Source organism: Falco punctatus (genome assembly GCF_963210335.1).
Source record: "Falco punctatus genome assembly, chromosome: Z".
NCBI lineage: Eukaryota > Metazoa > Chordata > Aves > Falconiformes > Falconidae > Falco > Falco punctatus.
The window spans coordinates 82,949,931-82,972,844 of NC_137586.1; the positions used below are offsets into that span (position 1 = coordinate 82,949,931).

The following is a 22,914-nucleotide window of genomic DNA, read 5'->3' on the forward strand; positions in this document are numbered from 1 at the left end:
TTTTTCCTGACTTTTCAAGCCTCTTTTCTGCCACTTCTGAACTTGAAGTAAGGATTTTTACTTCTAAATAAATAATACAGTCAAGCAAATAAAGTTCTTTCACCTCTAACTCCCTGACTGATTGTAACTGAGTTAAACAACTACATGTCTGCGGCAGGGAGGGTACGAAAGAGAGATACAGTCCCTTAAAATGCAAAGACTGTCATTTTGCTATTGTCATCCTGCTGGCTATTTCAGCCAAAGATGTTTTGCCCTGGGGCATAACTATATGGGTTTAATTTTTGTGCATGTGTGAAGCTGAAGAAGTCATAAACTTTAATAAAATCCATGTAGTCCAATACTTGTTGGAGCTTATCTCATTCTCGGATGTGGAGAGGCTGATCTTGGAAGGAGACATACTAGCGTCCACCAAAACTTATCCCCAGGCAATTATTTTTTCCCTAATATTTCTCTATTTCCTTGCTCTTCTTCCGTGCCCTGTCATGCAGCAGTTTGCATTAGACCTCGGTTACGTCGTGCTCCAAGGCTCATGAGCATAGGAATAGCTCCCAAAGGTGACCCTAGATGTTTTGCTAACTAAAAGTACCCACCCAGGCAGTTGTGTGGGTAGGTCAGACTCAAACTGTACTTGCCATAAAACAGCTAGGAGCTGTTATGAGACTGGATATTTCAGATCCAAACTCAAGTGTGTATTGGTCCCTTGATTTGGGAAGATCCCTTTTTCTCCTCAGCTGTACAATTAAATCCCAGTTCATTCATAGCCATTCTGACCCAAGTTTAAAATGGGTTTATTCACCTCTATGAAACCAGGTTACAATAAAACACAGCAAAGGGTTCCTCCTCCCTCCTGCTTTCCATGATGCTTCCAGCAATGATTTTGCATCATTCCTTCAGCTCATCTCTGTGCCTTTCTGTTGTCATTGCACTTCAAATCACGGATGATTTAGAGCATCTGAGAACAAATACTAGACAACCCTGGTACTTCTAAACAGTACCGTCACACTTCTTGCTGGGAATCCTTGCTGGGTTCCTCTGCACTCAGCTTGCACAGAAACACACAAATGGCTGGGAAAGGCATGAAATACTGGAAAATATCTGCTCATTTTTTTTGTTAACCGTTGCCTACATGCTGTGTCACAACTTGCATCTGAAGAGTCTGTGACTGGAGTAAGGCAACGTAAACGATGAAAGGAGAACTTGACTTCTCCAGCCTTGAGAACGTGACATCCCATTCACTCCTGATTGAATCTGTTCCTAAAGCATGTGAGATAAGTATTTCACACAAAAGCTCCACTCTAATTAAGTGAGAGTAAGGCTGCTAAATATTTACACTTTCTCCTTACTCCAGGAGAGATGTTTTTTGTTATGATACTCAATGCATAATTAAAAAAAAAAAATGCCTGTCAGCTTTCATTAATTTATGAAAGCTGGAGAGCATTAATTAATGAAGCACACTTCTCAGGTGAGATGGAAGGATGGCTGTTGATGTATGTTTAAAACTGGTTGTGGGGTTTTTTTCAAACGCTTGACCATGGGGGGTCAGGGTGGGATATTACCATTGTCTTATCTGAAGACACACAGGTCTCAAAAACCTCTGTTGTAAAAAAGAAGGAGCTAGGAGCAGTTATGTGCTATTTTGGTTATGTAAATAGCAATACAGCAAAGATGAGAAAGGAAAAAAAAAGTTTTGTACTACATAGAATTTACTTGTTTCTCTTTTGTGATGTTTGCTTACCGTCAGTGGAGCACAAGCTTAAAATTTACAGCCAAAAAGCGTTATTTATGTGATGTGAGATCAGCTAGAGGTATTTACAGTCTGGCTATCACATAGAAAATATATATATTGGCCAAGATCCAAAAAGGTGTCTCTGCCATGAGGTGGTCACGGAAGACATCAAGAGGCAGTTCTGGATTTCCAGGTACAGACAACACCAGACCCTTGTAAGAAGATAAACAAAGGACAATAAAACAATGTGTTAACTTTGGCAGATTACTATCATAGAGGTTGAAAGAATTATTTTGAATGCGCAACATTATTTCTTTGCACAGGAAGAATAAGATCAGTGAACTCCACAGGAATAAAGGGAAGCTTAGCAGCAGCAGAGGATGGTTTGGAGGACATACATCCTCAAGGGAAAGTGGCTATGTGAAGCCATGAACGCAGCAGTGTAGTTGTCTTTGCTACATATAGGGACAACGTGATGTGCACCTGCTTTTGAAAAGCCACAACAATTTAGCCGAAAAGAAGACTTGTACCCCACAGAATGAACCAAAACTGTCCTAGTAGTCTGCCGATTTGTTGGACAATTGTATACTAGCATTTGCCACAAATTGAACAGTGGCTGCATTTGCATTGCCTTGGCCATCTTGGAATGGGTTTAGCCTAGCAGCAATGTCCCAGCTCCTTCAAGTATAGCCAAAACCTAAAGCCACATCACATCGGGGAAGGTTCGAGGTCTGATGCCTGCCAGCACAAGGTGACAGCTCTTGTGGGCTCCCCAGAGTTTCTCCATGGGACGGGGCTCGTCCAGGCAGGGGGTTTGCTCCTGCCCTGGCTCAGTAACACCAGCCACAGTTATCCTGCTTTCTCTCTCTTACGGCACTCCGTGCTGGCACTGCCCTCCCGCCGCGCCTGGGGCTTGGGGCATATCTCAGCAGCTGCAAACACAGCAGCCCAAACACAGCATCCCCAGCGCCATCCTCAGCAGCCTGTAGCAATCCCATGGCCTTTTCAGGATCAAAGCTCTGCTTGGAGTCAGCTGGGGCAGGGCTCGAGAAACAGGGCTGGATTTCTGTAATTCTATTAATCTCTCCTTTGGCAACTGTTCTTTTTTCCCTTAAGGTTAGCTCTGATGTGGTTAATGCTTCCTTGGACTCACTGTATCGAGTCATTCAAAATAGGCATATCTGATTTATTTTACCCCTGAAAAATGAAGGTTTACTATATACAACTGTAAAACTATGTCCTAAAAGGTAAATGTAAACTCACTTCCCTGTGTAATTACATGTTAGCTAGTATCCAGCATGCCACAAAGTTCAAAAGACCTTTGTAGGCTGAACCCCAAGCTTTTCCTTAACTTTCACATTTGGAATCTCTTCTGCAGGAAGAACCACCCACTTAGGAGTGACAGTAAGTGATGCTGTATATCCTAAGCACTTCTCTTATCTTTAGAAGACATGTCACTTCAGCAGTATATTAATGTCACTTCAGGCAACTTGAAAAATCTTTGTGTCCACATTGCCTGTCATTTTAAACTCAAATGTTTGGCTTTACAAGTACAAACAGCTGTTCCTAAGAATTTTCAAGGATTGGAGAGTGACTGAAAGTGTAGCCTACTTGTGCAAACACAGGCTGAAAGGTCTGTCTTAAAGTCCTGAAGAATTGCAGTAGCTTTTTAAAAAAACACCTGTAACCTGTAAACTGCTACCAAATGAAAAGCATACACATTTAAGCCAGTTTATCTAAAACTATAATAGCATATGTTTTATACTACATGTAGCTATTATATCGATGTGTACTTACTTGTGATATAACAGTTTTGTTGGTATAAATTCCTTGGTATAAATTCAAACTCCTCCCTAATACAAATTCAACATGGATTGGTTTTCCATTTCCAAATCAATACCCATGTGCTTTTCCTCCCATCACTCTTCCTGCATTTTTGCCTCTGGCATCACAACTCCCTTTCATCATAACATTATTTTCTGATGTTTTTTTGTCTTTCTTACTCTGCCTTTTAAAATGTCAGTCTGGAAAGCACACCCACAGGGAGGGAACCAGGCTGCTGGGATGTGAAGGACACAGGGATCAAAACATCACTTTTTCCAATCATGTCTTTTCCCTTAAAGCGTGTCAGTGATGGCACAGTGCAAGTAGACAGACCTTTGCTCCGACACACTGCAGATCCTCTTATGGAGATACCCAACAGAGATGGTTTCTGCAAGACTCGGTGGGGTGCAATTAATTTGGTACCATGATCAGTGACTCTGTGCTGGGTTTATGATTCTCTTTATAGCCTGAAAGCATGAGAAAATCAGCATGACCTGTTCAGCCTCCTGAGAGGAAAACGTCTTTATTTTCCCCCAAAGCAAAAGGGGAATAGCTGACATTTCAGCCCTGTACCATCAGCTGTTTTCAAGCTGCAAGTATGAGCCTGGCCACAGCATGGTTTGAAATGCACCAGAGTCCATGTGTTTTGTTAGCAGAGCACATATTCCCATCGAAATGACCTTTTGGGAGGCACAGGACATTGCCTCCAGCCTGGCACTTGCACCTCTGAGCTGCCTCATGCTGCAGGTCATGCAGGTACGGCATCACCTCAGCAGCCACGTGAAGCTGAGGGCTGCCTTCTCTCTCACCAAGAGATCGACGTGGAAAGTGTGCTGGGAGGGGTCGCCGGCCCTGTTATCCTGCCATATACTGTCCTTGGTCAAGATCTGAGCATATCTAGAATTGCCATGGTTTAAAATGAGCAAGATGCAGTGGAAGAACAGGCATGGCTTTCACAACCAAAGGGACCCTTCGTTCAGCGAGCAAATAGCACCATCAGCAGCATCTGCTGCTTTTTTCCAGTTTTGTAAGATTATTAAAAAAAATGTATTAACAAAGATGTGGTATGTGAGTGAGCCCAAGAAGTGAACCCTGAAGAGAGCGGCCTGGGATCCTATTGCCTCTGGAATCAAAATTTCCATTGCCTGCTTGGAAAAGTCACTTTTGGTTTTTTCACGCCTGTGAAGGAACAGGCCCCTTAGTAAGCACAGATTCGTCACCTGGATCTGCTGCAGATCTTTGTACATAACCTCAGCACTATTTTTTTCCCTACCATGCAGGAACATGATGTGTAATTATTACACTAAACATGTAGTGTAAGAAACACGGGACTAAAATTCCTGCCATTCTCCTGCTACTGAAGACAACCACACCATTTATCCCCTTTCCTAAACTGATTACACCCTGTATTAAAGTAATAAGGACTTTTACTGTCACAGAACTTCTCACCACTACACAATGCAATGTCCAGAGCTTAAAACCAGAAGCCGTGTAATTGTTCCTTAAGACTGCTGCATCTGTGCAGGACCACCGCCAGCGTTTGCCTTCCTTTTAGCATCCCCATTCTTCCAGCCATCACAGAAGCAGGCTGCTGGACCATTTCCAGCTTGAATTAATTTCTCCTGGCTATTGGCAGCTGGAAATCTGGAGGCATTTTAATATCATGAATCCACTCCCACCCTTGCAATAAATCCCTCATAATACACCTCAAGGTCCCATTTCTCTTTTTTTATCTGCATTTACACAGTAACAGTCTCTATAGCAGTAACATCCAATGGCTTCCCCACTTGAAAATATTTATTTTCTGTGAGAACTAAAATTTGCCATCAAATTGCACTTTACAGGCTCTTGGGTTTCCTTCCAGGTCTACTGCTGGAGTATTCAATTTATACATCTCTTTCAGAGTGATATTTCTGTCCTTACAATGACTATACTTGTTTGCTTCACCAGGCTAACAAGTTTTCATGGCTCTGCAAGCTTTTGTCTGTGATTTGTCCAAACTGTTTGTATTCCTTTCGACATTTGTCAGGAAAAGCAGTGTGCTCATGGAGTCATATGTACATTACTGCTTACAATCAATAATATAAGTTATATGTTTTCTCTGAAAAAGAATACATTTGCCTTTGTGCATTAACACTGTTGCACTGAAGGCAGAGATTTTTCTGGTAATTTTTGATATGCTACACCTTAAATGTTTCCTGGTGCTATTTTCTGCCTGGAGAGCTGAAGTCTACAGACAGCTTGAGCCGTCTTCTACCTCTAGGACGGCATGTTGCAAGACTTTTAACTGAGCAAAGAACATGACCACCCTTTTTCCCTACCATCTGGACTATGAGATAGCTCCGGTTCAGACCAGGAACGATTCACACCCCTCTGCCTGCAACTGCCATTGAGGTTCACAGCTCTGCCTTTAAGCCCTAGGAGGCATCTCTACAGCCGCTGCTCCTTCAGCAGCCCTACTCATGCTGAAGAGGAACCATCTGGTGGCTGTCTTGCGACAACAGCAGCAAGACTTCTTAGCAGAAAAAAACACGGCTCTCTCAAATGCAATAAGTCAGCATTTACAATATGGAAAAAAGAAATCAAACCCCAAAATTACTAGAGGTGCAGAGCTTTGCTGAGGATTTCGTTATATCCACATGTGATGCTCTCAGCAGGATCCAGGTTTTCAGAAGTCACGTAACAAACCTTTACATTGGTAGCTGCTCCTCCTCTTGCTTCACGTCATCCTTGGTCACCCCATGCTGCTGTGCTGCTGAGCCTTTTACCGGTCAAACTTGCACCAGATGTTGCAGTTTCAGCATCCCAGTGCCAAGGGAATGTCTCTGCTTGCATGTGCTGGGTTTGTTTATGATTAGACCGAAGATGCTGCCTACTGAAATTAAGGCTTTACACTTCAAAAAGTGTTGCAGATAGAGGCCTTAACCATACCTATACATTGAACCTCAGACAATGTTCCTCCAGCCACTGCCATGGCAAAGCAATTCTAACTGCAAAGCCCTCTTTGCAGTCTGTTGTTTCCATTGGCAGCCCCTAGACAGCTCGTCTGCATCTCGCTGGCCCACCTGTTGCATTTCCAGGGACTTGTGTTTTCTCCTACGTGGTTCATCCATCCCCAATCTCTGATGAGTCACTACTTCCAGCTGTACCTCAGGTGAGAGGTTCCCTAGAAACCAATGTCCCTCAAGGAGACCTGCTATCAGGGAGCTGCCTCTTCTTCCCTAGCTTCAAGGAGTTGTGTATCTTTCAGGGTGTAGCTGGAATACAGGAATGTTTCCACTAACTAGCACCTTCTCTTGCTATTCGAGAAGCTCTACTGAAATAGGTGGCCTGGCTTACTTCTGTCCTGTGTGGTGTCAGCCTCCGCAGGAGGTGAACCCTGTGCTCTCAGGTTTGTGCCAGGAAATCAAATACTGTCAATAGCTGAAGGGAGAGGAGATGTTCAGAATAATAATAGCCACTCTGCTGAGATTTTCGTGAGCACACAAAACGCAGTTGCTGTCGTGTGGCATTTTGAGCTCGGTGCACAAACCTGCAGCCTGAGCCTTGGCTGAACCAGATGCTCCACGTGCTGCTGGCAGCAGCCCCCAGGGTACGCGGTGTGCATCTGAGCCCCTTTAGGCTGATGGCTTCAGTCAGTGCCCCATCCCCTCCTAACCTGTCTGGCTCCCAGTCTGCAGCTGTTTCTGTATCCTTTGAAATGGCAGACTGTGTTAGTAGAGACAAAAAGTTTATGCAACAGCGGAAGCAGTAAACTACAGGAATACCACTCTGATATTTGTCTTGTCTGTACTTGGAAAACACAACTGAAAACAGTCTTCTGCCTCTGCAGTAGATACAGGCTAACACTGAAAAGTAAGTTATAAAGAATTCTGGTTTAATTTGAAAGCAAGAAAGCAGAGCTAAGAGACACTCACTCAGAAAAGTCAGTATTAAAATCTCCAGTTTTATCTCCTGGCCCTCTATTCCAATCCCAACATCCTTCCACGTACTGGAGTTCCGCGATGCTCCACATAAAGGAACCACGGCACTCGTGCCAGTGTCCTGCCTGCACAGCAGACCTCGTTCTGTGATCTGAGTGGGTGCATTTTGCAGGGGTTTGGTATTGGAACGTTTGTGGTTTAGGTCAGTATTAGAAAAAAGTCTCCAGAGCTGAATAAAATTCCATTCTCTGTCTCAATAAACAAGCATGGGTAACAGGGTTTTTTGGTTTTGTGTTGTTTTTTTTTTTGTTTTTTTTTTTTTTTTTTAATAAGGAATGTTGTCAGTCCTATTTTATTATGCGTAATAGAAGGAGTTGAAAAAAAGCAATATAAGCACTGTATCTAACCTATTTAAAACTACAATCACAATGTTATCTGAATGCCTTACAACATCGTTTAAATCCAACAAGTAGACAAGAGAACAACAAATCTATGCAGGGTTTTTTATACATATGGTGAAAAAGTTTGCAAAGTGTTAAAATATATTTTCTGTTTCTGTATGTTTCTGGTACAAGAAAGTGATGTGTAGAATACTGTATATTTATGAACAGAGCCTTGACTTATACAAGCAATAATCGACTTCAAAACATACAATGTATATCTTAAAATATCCCCTAGAGCTGCTCATATAAAGTCAAATCCAGCACTACTAAAGTTCAGCCAGCTGACTTCTTTGACTCCAGTGGGCACTTGACTACGCCCATGATAACTGTGAAGTACCTGACAGTCTAATTGCATTCATATGAAAAAAATCACATTGCATAGATTTAAACAGGAAGACATGCAATAACAAGACAAATCACAGTATAGCAAAACCTTGTTTCTTTGGTGAAACAGAAGCAGATATAAAAGTTACAAAGATTTTAGACTTTCATTCACAAAAAAACCAGACATTCACATTATACACTATACAAGATAATAATATAAATAGAGAAAAGTATTATGTGCATTGTTTGGGGGCAAGGGGTGGGGAATGAACCAGCCAACACAGTGATGCACTGCCATGTGGAACGCACAAAGATCAGGTATACTCAATGGCGCAGTCACTGCAATTTCTTAAGAGATGTTGTCTGGAACTGTAGCTACTGTTCCCAATGAGCTACGGCAAGGTCGCTCCATGGGCAGCTCTGCCTGGTACAAACTCTTGCATGTTGGCTGGGTCTCAGTTCTTTTTCTTTCCCTTTCAACTTTTTGCATCGTATCCCCACTCTAACACAAAGACGTAAACCTCCCATCTGTGTTTGTATTTGTAATGTTATTTTTAAAGGTATATCATAGGGAACTTACTGTTGTTTATTTTCACTTTTTTTTTTTCTTCTTTTTTTTTTTTTTTGTCTTGTGCCCAAAGGTGTGCAAGGCACTTGGCAGAAATAAGGACTTGGTAGTCCTTTCTGTGGAGAGGTCGTTTCAGACGTTACCTTCTACACTTACTGTACATATCCAGGTCAGTCACCGAGCTGACTAGGGTAAGAAATCGTAATAGAAAACTCCTACGTACACACTGCACCAACTACAACCTATAATCTTCTTGTGCACACACTTCTTTCTAGAAAGCCAAGATTCTGATTTTTCTGTAAGTCACACCGTTCTCACCCATCTAACTGCAAACAAATGATCCTGTTTAGCAGGAATTTTGCTCTCCAGGGAAATAGCAGTTGAACTTGAAAGATGGTTGCAAAAGTGGAGCTCAGGGGCTAATACTGCACTGGTGAGCTCTTTTAATCTTCTTTGCATGGGTAAAATAACATCCAATAAATTAAATCAGTATGGCTTACTTCATTTATTTATGTACGCTTCACAGCTGCAGCATTCATACACAAACATTCATTACTTTATAAAAAGATTAAAAAATGGTTATATATACAAAATTATTTACTTTTTTTATTTTTGTTTGTTTTTTACAAAAAAAATCCCCCAAACACCAGGTCTATCTCCATTTTAGAATGCAGAGACCTGTAATATAGACCTTGTGGTTAATGTTGTGAAAGCAATTTTTTAATTTTTTTTTTCCTCTTTTCAAAAAAGTGGCCCTGGTTGATAAAGTTAATGTATTAGCACTTGGATTTTTACAGGCCCTCCTTGTCATACACAACTCCTCCATGCAGTCCTTTCTCATGAATGGTGAAGCTGGAATGGAGGGCAGAAAAAAATTTCCACATTGCAGTCCCTAGTTCATGCTTTATGCCACTTCTATGTGCTCTGTCTAAACTTTGCATCACACGGATGCAAACTGCCTTGGACGGGAATTGGCATAGTTCCCATTAAAAAAAAAAAACAACACCACCAAACAAACAGAACAAAACCTCATGTAACTTGTGTGTTTATCTTCACCTGATAATAGCAAATTTCAGTCAGTGAAGTTATTTCAACCATTTCCAGCCTAGGTAAACAACATAAAAACGACATCATAAATGACTGAGGACCTCTGAGGCCATTCTAACCATAAATATGCCTGAAATTAGTGTGACTTTTCATTTTATATACAGGATTTTAAAAACAACACACAATTAAACACATTAAAATCATCTTATTTACATTTTCATTGGTGCTAATCGAGCTGTTTAAATATTGCAGAAGGCTGGTATACATCATAAAATGGTCCACACTGATGGCATATAGAAGACTAATAATCTTTATAGGCTGGAAATGGTTTCCTTTTATCCCCATAAGCACTTTCCTTTTTTTTAAAAAAAAAATCTGATAAACACCGTATTTTTGCAAAATGCATTGTGAATACCGCAGTCCATAGTTTCAAAACAATTTGATAATACTCCTATAAGTGATAGAAAAGGCACAGAAAGTTATGACTTTGGCTGAAATGGTGGAAATCCCCATTCACCATTTAGCTCTCAGCGCCTTGAGTCCTGCCACGTTCTGATCCAGCGATGATAGTGTTTTGATGAATTTAATGATGTTCCCTTTCCTGATGAAGAGTGTTTATAGTAGTATTTCTTAGAGTAAGTCCTTTGGTATGTGGATGCTGCAATGAGAAGGAAGAATAAAAGGAAATTAATTTTAAATTATTTAACTTTGAATGGGCTGGTTACACTTCACATTACAGTTCCACTTATTCTTGATGAATTAGAGGGTTAACAAATGATTAACTGGTTCTATGACCATGTTACAGACAGGAGAAGCATCGCTTACACACGGTTAGACCACAGTTGGAGCAAGAATTGTTAGTGTTACTAGTAACCTGTTGATTTCAGGGGCTTTGAAAAAGTGCTTTTCAATTCAAAAGAATCTTAGTGGCTTCTGTAAAGACAGATATTTTCATTAGTTTTGAAGTCCTGATGTTTTTTTCCCACAGAGTGAGCAGTATTGCTGTCATAATCTGTCATACCAGATACACACTTCTCTTAAAATATAAGTTCATTACTTATTAATCTTAAATTAGCCTATTGCTTCTGATCCAGCAGTGGTTTGCTTTCAAAGAACTCACGATTCATGCAAGTAATTTTAGGCATATCCCATCTTCCATTCCCTTGACACCGGATAGTTGGAATGTGACGCTGGATGAAGCCATCTTTGCAGTGATATCTGATAAGGGAGTTGATCTCATAACGAGGTTTCATCTTCCCAAAGGTCTTTGCGTTTTCCACGACGGGAGGCTGACCACATGCAACTGAAAGGAAGAGAGAACATAACCCAAAACACGAGTTTGTAAATGCACTTCTGAACATGGTACTGACCTCGAAACTCCGGCTAAGGGAAGATGTCAAGGGACCTCAGTTAGATTCCCAAGACACATCCAACTAAGGACCGGGAGATCAGTCTTTTCTGTAGTTCTCCTCCAGTCTTGCAGAGCAAATATGATAATGATGAAAACTGAAAACCAGCAGATTGTATGGTTAGTATTCCCTTTCTGGTTTAAATTTCTGATGTAAATTTGAGCCAAAAAGGCTGGTATACTCACATAAGTGATTTTCACTGGAAAGCTGCAAAACCTAAAAACTAGTGAAGCTCTTACAGACATTTAAGAAAAAAGTCTCATTTTCAATAGTTCTCACTTCCTCAACAACAGACTATTTAAAAGCACTCAAAACTGATGGATCCATCAAGGTCCAGGGACCACGTTAACAAAAAGTTGTAAATGATAATTGGGAACAATGGAGGCAAACACAAGATTCTGGCTGCTTCTTTACTTTCCCAGTCTGAAGAGCCAGAGGCAATTCCTAAAATATTGCTGCATAGCTCCTGGTGGACAGTGAGGTTTCCTGTCAGTATCAGCTCTAACAATGTATAAACCAAATGCGCTTTTCAGATTCTAGAACTGCTATTAAACTAGATGGTTTTGGAAAACAGGAAGACATAGGTCAGCATTATTTGACGGTGAAAATGATGCCTAACTGCAGCTGAAAAGCTAACTGCATACCAGTGGTCAGCTGCCTGCTCTGATTGCCTACATACTTCACAGTGATGACATCCCAGGAAGGAAGAGCTCGTAATATTTTCATGGTGTTCATGCTGTAAAGCAGGCCTGCCAGCTCACCAGAAATCACTTAGAATTTGTCATTTTAACTTTACAAAACTGGAATTTACAGAATTATGCTATTGTTACTGGGAAGGTTTTACCTGTTCCTTTCTTGCAGGTATAGGTAAGGTGATAATTGCATGGTACGTCATTCCACTGCCCATTCTCATGCCATATTATAACAACACAGTCTTCTCCAGCAGAAAAAAAACTGTCTGGTTGGTTTGGTCGCCAGTTCTCATATTGCTGTGGAAAAGGGGAGCAAAACCATTATTCGCAGTGCAGGAGTATATTTACATTCCATTTTACAGAAGAGCACTCAATATTACCTTTGGTGAAGAGCAATCTCAATTGTTTGATTCAGGCTGTTAAGCACAAATTAAACAAAGCTGGGTTTATAATTTCCTCCCATGTCATTAACAGATTATCTCAATGGGAAAAAATATTCTGATCTAACTTCTCACCTACTGTAAACTGATGTCAGGTGTACAAAACAAAGTGACCCAATTCAGTGCAAGAAAAATCTGATCCCAAGTGTGCTGAAACACACTTTTTCCTGCATAGACAGACATGAGGTGGAACGCCAGGCAATGCACTAAATAGCCCATAACACTCATTTACTCCACATCTGCTAAGTGGCAAATTACAGAATAGCTTCTCAGACTCAAATTATTTATTCTCTGACCTCATTTAATGAAGTCATTCAATGCGATGATGTGCAGAATTAGGTGAAAAATAAGTAAAAGTGTCAGAATGTGCCTACAGATCATTGCAGATTGGTATTTCCCTTAAAAAGGCCTAGGTGGCAGACTGAGAATGTACAGCAGCCTTTCAGCTTTAGAAATGATGATTCAAACTCCGCCCTCTGTAGAAAAAATAAATCCAGACATCTATGAATATATATGAATAAAACTAGAAACTGGCACACTAGTTTTAGAAACAGAAATCTGATTGTTGGTATGTGACAAACAAACAAACAAACAAAAAAAAAAACACCAAAAAAAGCCTCCTTCAAATGGCTGAAAAATATCTTTAGCATTAACGATAATAATAAAAAAGAGTTTCTTAGCCCTGCACCTGGGACACACATCTGGCATATTGATTTGGGCAGGCTGCGTTCTTCAGGATCCAAGCTGGCTACATGCCAGTCCGTACTTACTTAGCTATACTGCTCTGCAGCTTTCACCGCTGCATCTAACCTAAAGACCTGTCTCTACCAAAAGCTGTGGATGCTGGATGCTGGCAGGCTGCGCACAGCTCCACACATGGGCTAAGCCCACCTTTATGCCACCGTAAAATGCACTCTTTTGAGCACAGCTAAGTTCATCACTGCACAATGTCATTTTCGGATGAAAATTAGAGAGGATTCAGTCTGTTTTTTGATCAACAAGCAGGAAAAATAGAAACAAAGGGAGTGTCACACCGATTGAAAATCTGTGCAGTAGTCCTTGGTAGGGGATGTATAGCCTACTGTCCTTGCAGTCAGCAGAGGTAGCATAATCTTTATTACAGTTCTTGTTTCATCTTGATCCTAAATGAAGCACAGTAATTCAAGATTTGCATAACATTATGTAAAGAAAAGCAAGAGAAGATTTGGGAAACTATTCTTAATGATTTTCTTTGGGATTTCTGTTTGTGTCACTCCAAGAAGAATTTAATGAAGGATAAAAATAGATAACTGAAAGAACTGGAATTCACATAAACGCCAGACATTAACCAGGCAGCTAGCCCCTTGTATGGTCAAAATGACACAGTTTCTACAGCGCCTATATTTTCCTCAGTGCTTACATCTTTCTGTCTAGAGCTGGCCCATATAAATGTCATAAAAGTTTAGCTTTCTATTTTCTTAACTTTATGAAATAGCCCCTATTCACTGCCTGGGTGAACACATTTTAGAAATAAAGTTAATATACCCCACACAAGTAGTATTTACCTTACAATGAATCAAACTGAAAAAACTGAGTTAAATACTTAACCTTTTCCTACCACATGTCATCTTACCCATCACAGGTTTTAATTATCCAAGCGATTTAACAATCATGGTCTAAATAAATTTGTTCTGCGCTGAATTTATTACCTCTAATAAAACATCCCCCTTGTTATGTGGAACTAACTTAATTCCATCACTACATTCCAGTGTTTAATAGTCCTAAACTACAATACTCCCTAACTCATTTACTCAGTTCAGCATTTCACATTAGCTTATAAATCAGAGCAAGAGTTTTGCGAGCACAGTAGCCAAATACCACACGTATGAGTCAAATGGGATCTGAGGGCGGGGGGGGGGGGGGGGGGTGGGGTGTGGGGTGGGGCGGGTAGGGGGGTGGTTTCCTGCAACACCTAGCGCAAAAAAGAAAGGCAAGCTCTGTGTGTACCTCCTGAGCCAGCGGGAAGGAAAATGGGGAGGAAGGAATATGCCTGTGAACATTGTGTATTAATATAACTCAGAGAGTGCCCCAACACTCCTTCTCCAAAAGGGCATTTTTGAATGGCAGTAGCCAAAGGTCTAGCACCTTTTTACAGGTTGTACAGGTTTTTAAGGTTGTAGGAATCTGATCAGTAAAGTTCATGCTACCGCAACACGGAAACCTACTGCCTGCTGAACCAGGCATAACTGAGCACATGCACACACTGAGAGCTTGGGCTCGCCGGTGGTGCTGCCCCAGATACCTGCTCCATCTCCTCTACGTAGGGGGCTGTGATGCACCTTCAGGAGCACCACAAACCGTAAGGCAATGAAGGAAGTTTGGTGTAAGTGTCACTCATGCTGCAGGGAAGTCTGTCTGAGTGCCGCAGAGGTGGGGTAAGCAGAAAGAAATGATCACCTCTCACTTTGACCCCTGAATGGCGTACTACCCAACCCAACTGAAAAGTAAGATTTGCTAATGTCAGTCACAAGTGTACGTTAGTTACATTGCTCAGATGATGGGCAACAATTTCTTAAACTGAGGCAATCCAATCACTTTCAAGAATATGCCCAGAAAGACATAGAAAAATTACAGAAAACAGCCAGGTTACTGGTAGAAAATAGCATGATCAGTAACATCCTGACAGCAAAGGAAAGACTTCAACAAGTATTGCAGCTGTTTCTTGTGGAAATTATGCTAGAGAGCCATTTGCTTCCATAGGGATCAGAGTGTGGGAATGAAGGATATTTAATAGCTATTGGGGGCATATGAGCTGAAGGTGCTCAGCAGCTTGCCAGCTCCCACCCTAAGCACATAGACTCCATATGCTCTTACTTGCCTGGCCATGACTCCAAAATTTGTCTTTGCTTTGCTGGCCGGGCTGCCATAATGGCAAAGGATTATATCTAGGCCCTGTGGTTTATTCAAGAATGTCTGATATCCTCCAGTGTGCCTTGCTGTTACCTCACATCTGATATCGTCATTGCACGGATTTATTTTGGCTGAATAACTCTGATTTTGCTTGGGGTTAGTGCCAGAATTGCTTAGCAGAGGAAGTTCCAGACTGTTGAATTGCTTTCTTAGGTCTCCACCCAGCTCTTCTGTAGTTTTTCAATTCCTTATTTAGCCACTGGTAATGGGATAATGATAGAAAAAGATTCTCACAGTTTGAGCAGCATATGTGCTAAACAAATAAACAAATATTTTGCTTTCCCCTGATGGATTACATTTTTGCATGACCATGAGCATGATTCTGGTTTTCACTTACAACAGTGTAAAACAGGCAGGGGTGACTGCACTATCTCCAGTAAAGCTACATCAGCAAAAAAATTGATAGGAAAGAACCAAATCACGTAAGTCACGTACTGGTTTGTACTGTTTGTTTTCAAAAGTATACCTTACAATCTCTCATACCAGGTTTGTTAAGTGTAAAGACTTCACTACCCTTGCAATAAGTGCAGTAAGCATCTAAGATACTCAGGTCATAATTATTCTGCTGGGAAACATTGCTCAAAATATCCTGAATAAGATGCCCTTTTTGAAGTGGCTATGTCATTTAAGAGCCTTGTATTTCAATGCATTACTGTCTTTTAGAAAAGTGTATTATACAAAAATAATAATAACAAAAAAAAAAAAAAAAACAAACAACTTCATTCCTTGGCAACATGTACTATTCAGGTTTGTTTGTTTTTTAAGATAACGTCCAAAAAAGATCATCCGTATTCACAGACAAGCCAAAAACTGCTGGCATTGTTCCAGCCACCCTGCTGCGAAGTTGTATCTTCACGTACATTGTTACTGTCCCAGCAGACCAAAAAACCATGCTAAGGAGCGCTGTGTTTGTACTGGTACAGCCCGAGACATCCTCTTGCCGACATCCGAGCTTCAGTCAACACCTTTAGCAATACTCTTAGCTGTATCGTTTGTAAGGTACGACTGATGTTTCTTGAAAACCTGAATTCAGATGCTAGGTTGATACACGGAAGAAAAGCTGCTACAACCATTTTAGTCCTCAGCATAAATAATTACACGGGGTGATTGTTACTACCCTGGTTTTTAAACAACTCTACCATAAGACCTGTGAAATTTTCCCCTGGATTTAAATGCAAAGCACTTCCCGACTGTACAATCTTAATTATGCACATGAGTCAAAAGGTACCTCAAAGGAGGTGTGGCCCACTACACTCTTCTCCAGCTATGAAGCATCCTTTGCTGAGGTGGCCGTGGAGAAGAAAGTTCAGAGCAACGCAGGGGAGTGAAGGCTGGAAGCACACACTGCAGGCTCAGGCAGATACCGCTGCACCAGCCACTCTGCAAAGCTCTCAACATCCATGATGGCAGGACACAAGTCTTTTTATCAAAAAAACTGAGGTCTCTGTGCAATCAGGTTATTGCAGGACCTAGAGTTGCAGGCAGGATTTTGGTCCCTCTTCATTCATTTGCTCCTTTGGGAGCCACAACACTAGCCTGTCTTGCCATCATTTCAGGCAGAAAAGTGAAGCTCCTGTTGTGCTCTTTACACCTTTAATTATACTGTAATAATTAATGAGTCTTTCTTGTCTAGTTTTTTCTTTGTTGTTGAAACCAAAGCCCGAGCTGACACATTGGATCTACTTGTTCTAGCTTTCTCTGCTGAAGATTACTAAAAACCTTCCTGCAGAAAGAGGGTGGATGGTCCACAGGTTAGAGTTGCATCTGGGACAGGGTTCAGTTCTTCAGGCTTCCCATGTGGCATGAAACAATGCACTTGGCTGTCTGATTCTCCGTCTGTAAAACTGACAATGTATTCTTTTGCCTCACAGGAGGAGCTTGGTTATGACGGTTACAAAACCCATGAAGATATTTTATTAAGGTCCGTAATTTGGGGGAGGATTTCCTTATATGGCATTGAATTAACTCACAGCCATAATCTGCTGGTTGGGTAACAGGCTGACTTTTCACATAAATTAAATGTAAGAATGCCAGGATTAGAGCAAGCACTTCGAAGAAGCTTTATTGTTAGTCACTACTTTTTCTCATTCAGATGGCTGCTAATTAAACTGAATGAGCATCGCCTTCCCATCACAAACAAGATCTTACCTTGTGGGAGATTTATTATTTAAATTTTCAGATAAGCAGCCTTATTTGAGGGACTCATTTCCTTATTAACGAGTAATCCACTCAGCTCTTTCAGATGTTTGCACCGCCAAGGTAAACCTACGAGTAAGCAGTATCTCAGCTTTGTGACACTGATTTGGAAATGTCATCTGTTCCTTTATCTCCAAAAGGCACACCAAGTGGCTGAGATCAATCGCTTGAATTTTGCATTCCAAAATAGTCAACAAGCACTGTGTTTAATAAGGCGTAAGAAAATAAACTATTGATGCAAACAGAACTTTACTGCTTGACCTCCTTATTGTGGAAAGGCCAATAATCTTTTGTACATAAGTAAAGCCAGTAAATAATTTACTTGAAATACATTTATTTAGATTTACAGGGTTAATGCTTTTCCTCCTGAAAAAAGGAAGCATGTTTTCAACATGTTTAAATAAGCTTAAAGTACAAATCCGTCCTCATACTTTTTGACACTTGTAATTTCCAATGTGATTTTTATTTTCTTGCATTCTGGCTGCTTCCCTATCTGATTGCTTCTTAATGCACGGCTAATGAGGCAAATCAAAAAAACAAGGAAAGATGTAGGGACTTGTCTGACTGGATACTCTCTGTGCCATTACATTTTAAAGTAAAGCAACATTTCCTGCCTGGTATTTATCACTAAACTAGCAGAAACCACCAGCAAAGTTATGGCTATTGTCCTTTTCCCTCCTTGTAACTGCTAAGAACAGGAATACACTTTATTCGTAACAGCAGACAAATTCTTAGAAATCTTTGTTAGGAAAGCCTCTGAACAAGTCCCTCACTGTGGAGGTTCTCTTAAAATTGGATAGCTTAACCAAAAATTACATCTCACTTTCAGTAAGACCTGGCAATTACCCACTTCTATAGGCTGGCTGAACTACAGCAAGATCAGCACAAGGCTACAATGAGTATATGGATCAGCTCAGAAAACCCTTGTTTGTGGCTCATGCTGTTATACAGCACTGACTCTGGTACATGAGACACTCCTGGGACGTTTGGAAGGGATGGCATTTCCTTTTGATCGAAAAAAAGTAAGACAGATTACTGTGAAGATCTGGCAGTGCCTGTAATACTTCCACTAAATTCACCTAGTATTTAAATGCATTTACGCATTGGGAAAGACAAGAAACGACCTTATAGCACAGGCCTTGTTTTACTTAATTTCACCCCAGTCCTGCAAAGGATTTTTCTGTTCAATCTTATGAATGGGAGCAGTCTGACAGAACTTATCAAAAGCATTCGTAAGATTAAAAAGTCCATTCATCAAGTGTTTAAGCATATAACTTGCTTTAATGATTTAAGTGGTGCCCTAAATACTATAGGGTAGATCACATGCACAATTCAGACACATGTTAAAATAATTTGCTGAAGGAGGGGCCAACCTAAGTGTGTTGGTAAATCTTTGCTGGGAGAAATCCTAGTCAGTTTGACTGCAACTGCTGCCTTTAAACTTATCTACAAGTACACCCAAAAATCACATGTCATGATCCTGATATTTTTTAGATCATAGTTGAATGGCTTCCCTCAAGCCCTTAATCTGAGCTTTATTTGCATGGGATTTGAGAAACTGGCAGGATTTGGATCAGGCAGACACCCAAGACTCCCCATTACAGAGTCACACTGTGAGCAAGACAAACTCCTAGAAGCAGCTTTGCGAAAGATTTCACTTGAAAGGGATTTTTTTTTTTTTTTTTTGGTAACAGAGCAGTGGGATGTACTGAAAAACTCTTTGATTTCCTATGCAACAGCTTGCAAAAAAAGGACTGAATAACATACATTCATGTTTATCTAGCAATATCCACAAGCACTGATTGCAGACTGAGTAAGCAGTAAGATCTATGCCAAAAATAAATAATTTGGGAAGGAAATCTAAGGAATACAAATGAAACAAGTAAAAAAGGCTAGCTGATGAAGCTGCAACATAAAAGCCCTACCAGCCCTATCTTTTGGGAGGAGCTGATCGTGTGGTGGAGCAGATGGCTAGCTCTTTGACATTTTTTTTTTAAAAAACACCACCATAGCCTGACAGCTTTTCCAAGAGCAGCAGAAACCGCCGAGTACGGCAAGGAGCTCCCACTAGAGAGCACTGTCTGCTCACGGCTGAGGTCGGACACCGAGGGAGCAGTCCGGAGCGGTAATTATTCAGAAAAGACACTACTTTTATTAACTCTTTAAAAGCTAATTAAAGCCAGTGGACACAACTCCATTGACTTTGACCTGATCTGTACTGACTCTTCATAGAGCAATAATTTTCATCATCGTTTGCACGCTGCACGGTTCAATTTAGCGGGTGTGCTGGGTGCGCTGCCGGGCTTGCAGAAGTCACCTTAGCAAAGACTGAACGATCAGTAGCAAAGAGCTGGCGAAATTTTCTTGCTAACGGGCAGGTTCTACTGTGGAAGGTAAGTATGGTTGATTGTTACATGTTGGTTGGTATAATCCACGTTTTTTGGGAGTCACACCAACATAGTTATATATTATCAACATGATGACAATTGCGTGGGGTGTGACTTTGTCTTTTTGTGCATAATTACCAGCAGGGTGACATAAAAAAGGAAAATCCTGCACTTTGTCATTGATGTCAACAATTTCTGCAGGTTTGAAGCTGTCCAAGAGTTTTAGCCCAGAGCCAGCCGAAACGAGACCCTGAATTAACTGCTGACCCCCCTGGTAAAAATGAGACAAAAACCCACTTTGTCCAAGAGGCCCTCCTTACTGCCTACGACATACTGAACTGAAAATATACCTGTCATTAATAACATTATGTAGCTCTCCTCCATTTAAATGCAGGTCAAATGAGCATCTTAAAAAGAGGCTGTAATGACTGACTGCAGCACAAAACCAAAACATTTGGTAGATTTAAAATCTCCTTCTCCAAGGATCCAGAGGGACATGGGCACAATGAGCTTTTTGTTTGCAGCTGACTACAGTACTTTTTAGTTTGTTTTCTTTATTTCACCCTCAGAAGCAGGCTCCTTCTCTACAATAGTCCATGCCTTTTGAAGGTTTTTGTGTTCGATAGTTACTCTTTCTGAGAGGGGTGCAGTTACAGATTTGCTCAAGTTAAAGCATTCTGATTCACTGACCAATAAAGGAAGGAAAAGAGGGGGCTTTGTTTTTGCCAGAATTAAACTTCTGTTTCGTTTTCCCCTTTTTTTTTTTTTTTTTTTTAAGTAGCTACCTAACACTGACAACCTGAGGTCCAGCACTGCAAAACACAAAGCATAAACGCTCCTATGCCGAAGGGAAGAAAAACTAACGGAGAGTCTCTGGACAGTTTTAAACGTGGCAATATGCCCCATTACTTTCCTAGCTGGCAGCATTCTCTGAGTGACAGACAATATGGCCACAGACACTAGCCAGCTCCTTATTACAGCACTAATCTTATGTAATGGGAGTGAGCTCACTGCCCTACAAAGCACTAATTATCAACAGCATTTTCCAAAGGATATGAATAACTCCCCTTGTGAGACGGAGGCCCAAGGCACAACCCCAAGTAGCTATATGCGCTTAATCCATAACATGAATAGCTCCAAAGGACTCCTTTACTGCTGTGCCTGCTCACAAGGGTCCTTAACAGTGAACCACCAGCAATCCAAATACAATGGAGAAGCTGCCAAAAGCAACACCAGACTTTTTTCTGTTTGGATGGGTGTGCTTTACAGCTGTAAAAGTTACTATTCACAGAACTAAGTGAATTATTTAAATTCAATTTCCCTAAGATATTTTCAAATGTCATGTTCGTTCACTCTTCATTTCATCAAGCCAATTATTAAATGTTTTCACTGATAATGTAAGTGTTGTTATTCTGTATTTTGCATTACATCAGATTTAAAGTATACAAAGATCCAATTAGGCATGAACGAATTCCTCTTTTCACATAGTTGTGTAAGTATCTATGCCTTGCTTTCTTTTCCTGTATTACTGTGATTTCCCCAAAGGTATTTGTTCTTATTACTTACAGCTTTTTATGATAATTGTGGGATGAGAATTGTCCATGATTCATCCTTAAGGAGCTGTTCACTATCACAGAAATGCTGGGAGAAAAGTCTACTGAAAATTGCAAGAATAATTTTAATTCCATAATTTTTAGAATGTAAACAAAGTCTTACATATAGCCATTTTCATTCCTGTGTAGAATGTAAATCAGAGGAAAACTAATGCTTTCCCACACCAAATGCCAACAGAACAGCCCTATAACTACACTGCAATAGAAGAAAAGCAGAGCTAGCAAAGCATGCTCTTTAAAATACTGTATTACTTTCTTATGCCTCTTGCATCTGTCAGTGTAATTGTACCTGAAACGTCATGAGCAGAAATTGGCCTGATTTTCAGGAAGTTATGAATAATGAAGCTCTAAAGATGCTGGGGTGCTGCGAATTCTCTGAACACACTTCAGTAGCTGCTTTCACTAAGGTTACATTTGAAACAAATTATCTGAAAGTGTGGACTAGGCAGATACACCAAAGTTTGAAGCTTACAAATTCCCTTCCTACTGGCCCATGAGATCTTGGACGTTGCTGGTATTCCGAGCCCATGCTTGTGGCAGTGGCCCCTGATCTTCAGCTCTCACTGAACTTGCACCACAAGTGAGGATCTAGGTTTTCAGAAAGAGCATGCACTTTTTATGTTGTACTAACGTGTCTGCAATCAGCCGTTCCCCTTGACACAAAAAGGGAATGGCTGCTGCTGCCAAAGCATTTTTCATGTGGCCCATCAGCTCCAGAACATGAATCCACCTCTCCCAACCACCAGAAACACCGGAAAATTATTTCTTTCAAAAACAAAAAAGCAAAAAGAGCAGGAACCTATTGTAGATGAGAAAAGATTGCTTCCTACCATACAGAGACAGTACAAATACAAATAGAAAACACAGTACAGAACAAATTAGAATCATATGGGTGGCCAGCAATGGATTCCACAGTTTAACATAATTATAGCTTATTTTGTTCTGCATATTGGACAAGGTAGCCTAAGCTTAGCCAAGGAGCTCCTTTGAAGATGTGCTCTGACCTTAGTCAAGATGCTCCCAATTTATTTTTTTTAAAGAAATCACAAAAAAGACGAATATAAGCAAATTGGCCTGGCCAATGAAACCCTGTATAATGAAATATCAGTTACCTGGAAAGGAATTTGTTTATGGAAAATTAACACCTGGACTAACAAATAAACTTTAGGGCATGTGAGGTATGACCTAACTTATTTATTCATGTTATTTTGCACTTTTCAAACACAGTCTATGTTTGGGAAGCTCTAGGTACAACATGCTGAAAAGGTGTCTTTTACCAGGAAACGGTGAGATTTTATCTGCACAACCCAATCCATTGCATAAGATTTTGCCAGTCCATTTTGCCTGAAAGACAGGAAACTGCTGAACAGTTT

At 40.7% G+C, this 22,914-nt stretch overlaps 1 protein-coding gene across 3 annotated transcripts in view; it reads right to left on the reverse strand.

The window, feature by feature from the left end:
• Positions 1 to 7,962: 7,962 nt before the first annotated feature.
• The window catches only part of VCAN (versican), a 117,898-nt gene continuing 102,946 nt past the window's right edge, over positions 7,963 to 22,914 (reverse strand). For all 3 annotated transcript variants that reach the window (XM_080372552.1, XM_080372551.1, XM_080372553.1), the window contains exons 13-15: positions 12,109 to 12,253; positions 10,976 to 11,158; positions 7,963 to 10,513 (exon numbers count right to left, since the gene is read on the reverse strand). In XM_080372552.1, the coding sequence (XP_080228678.1) occupies positions 10,383 to 10,513; positions 10,976 to 11,158; positions 12,109 to 12,253 (459 nt within the window). In that variant the 3' untranslated portion in view covers positions 7,963 to 10,382. The remainder of the gene's footprint in view (positions 10,514 to 10,975; positions 11,159 to 12,108; positions 12,254 to 22,914) is intronic.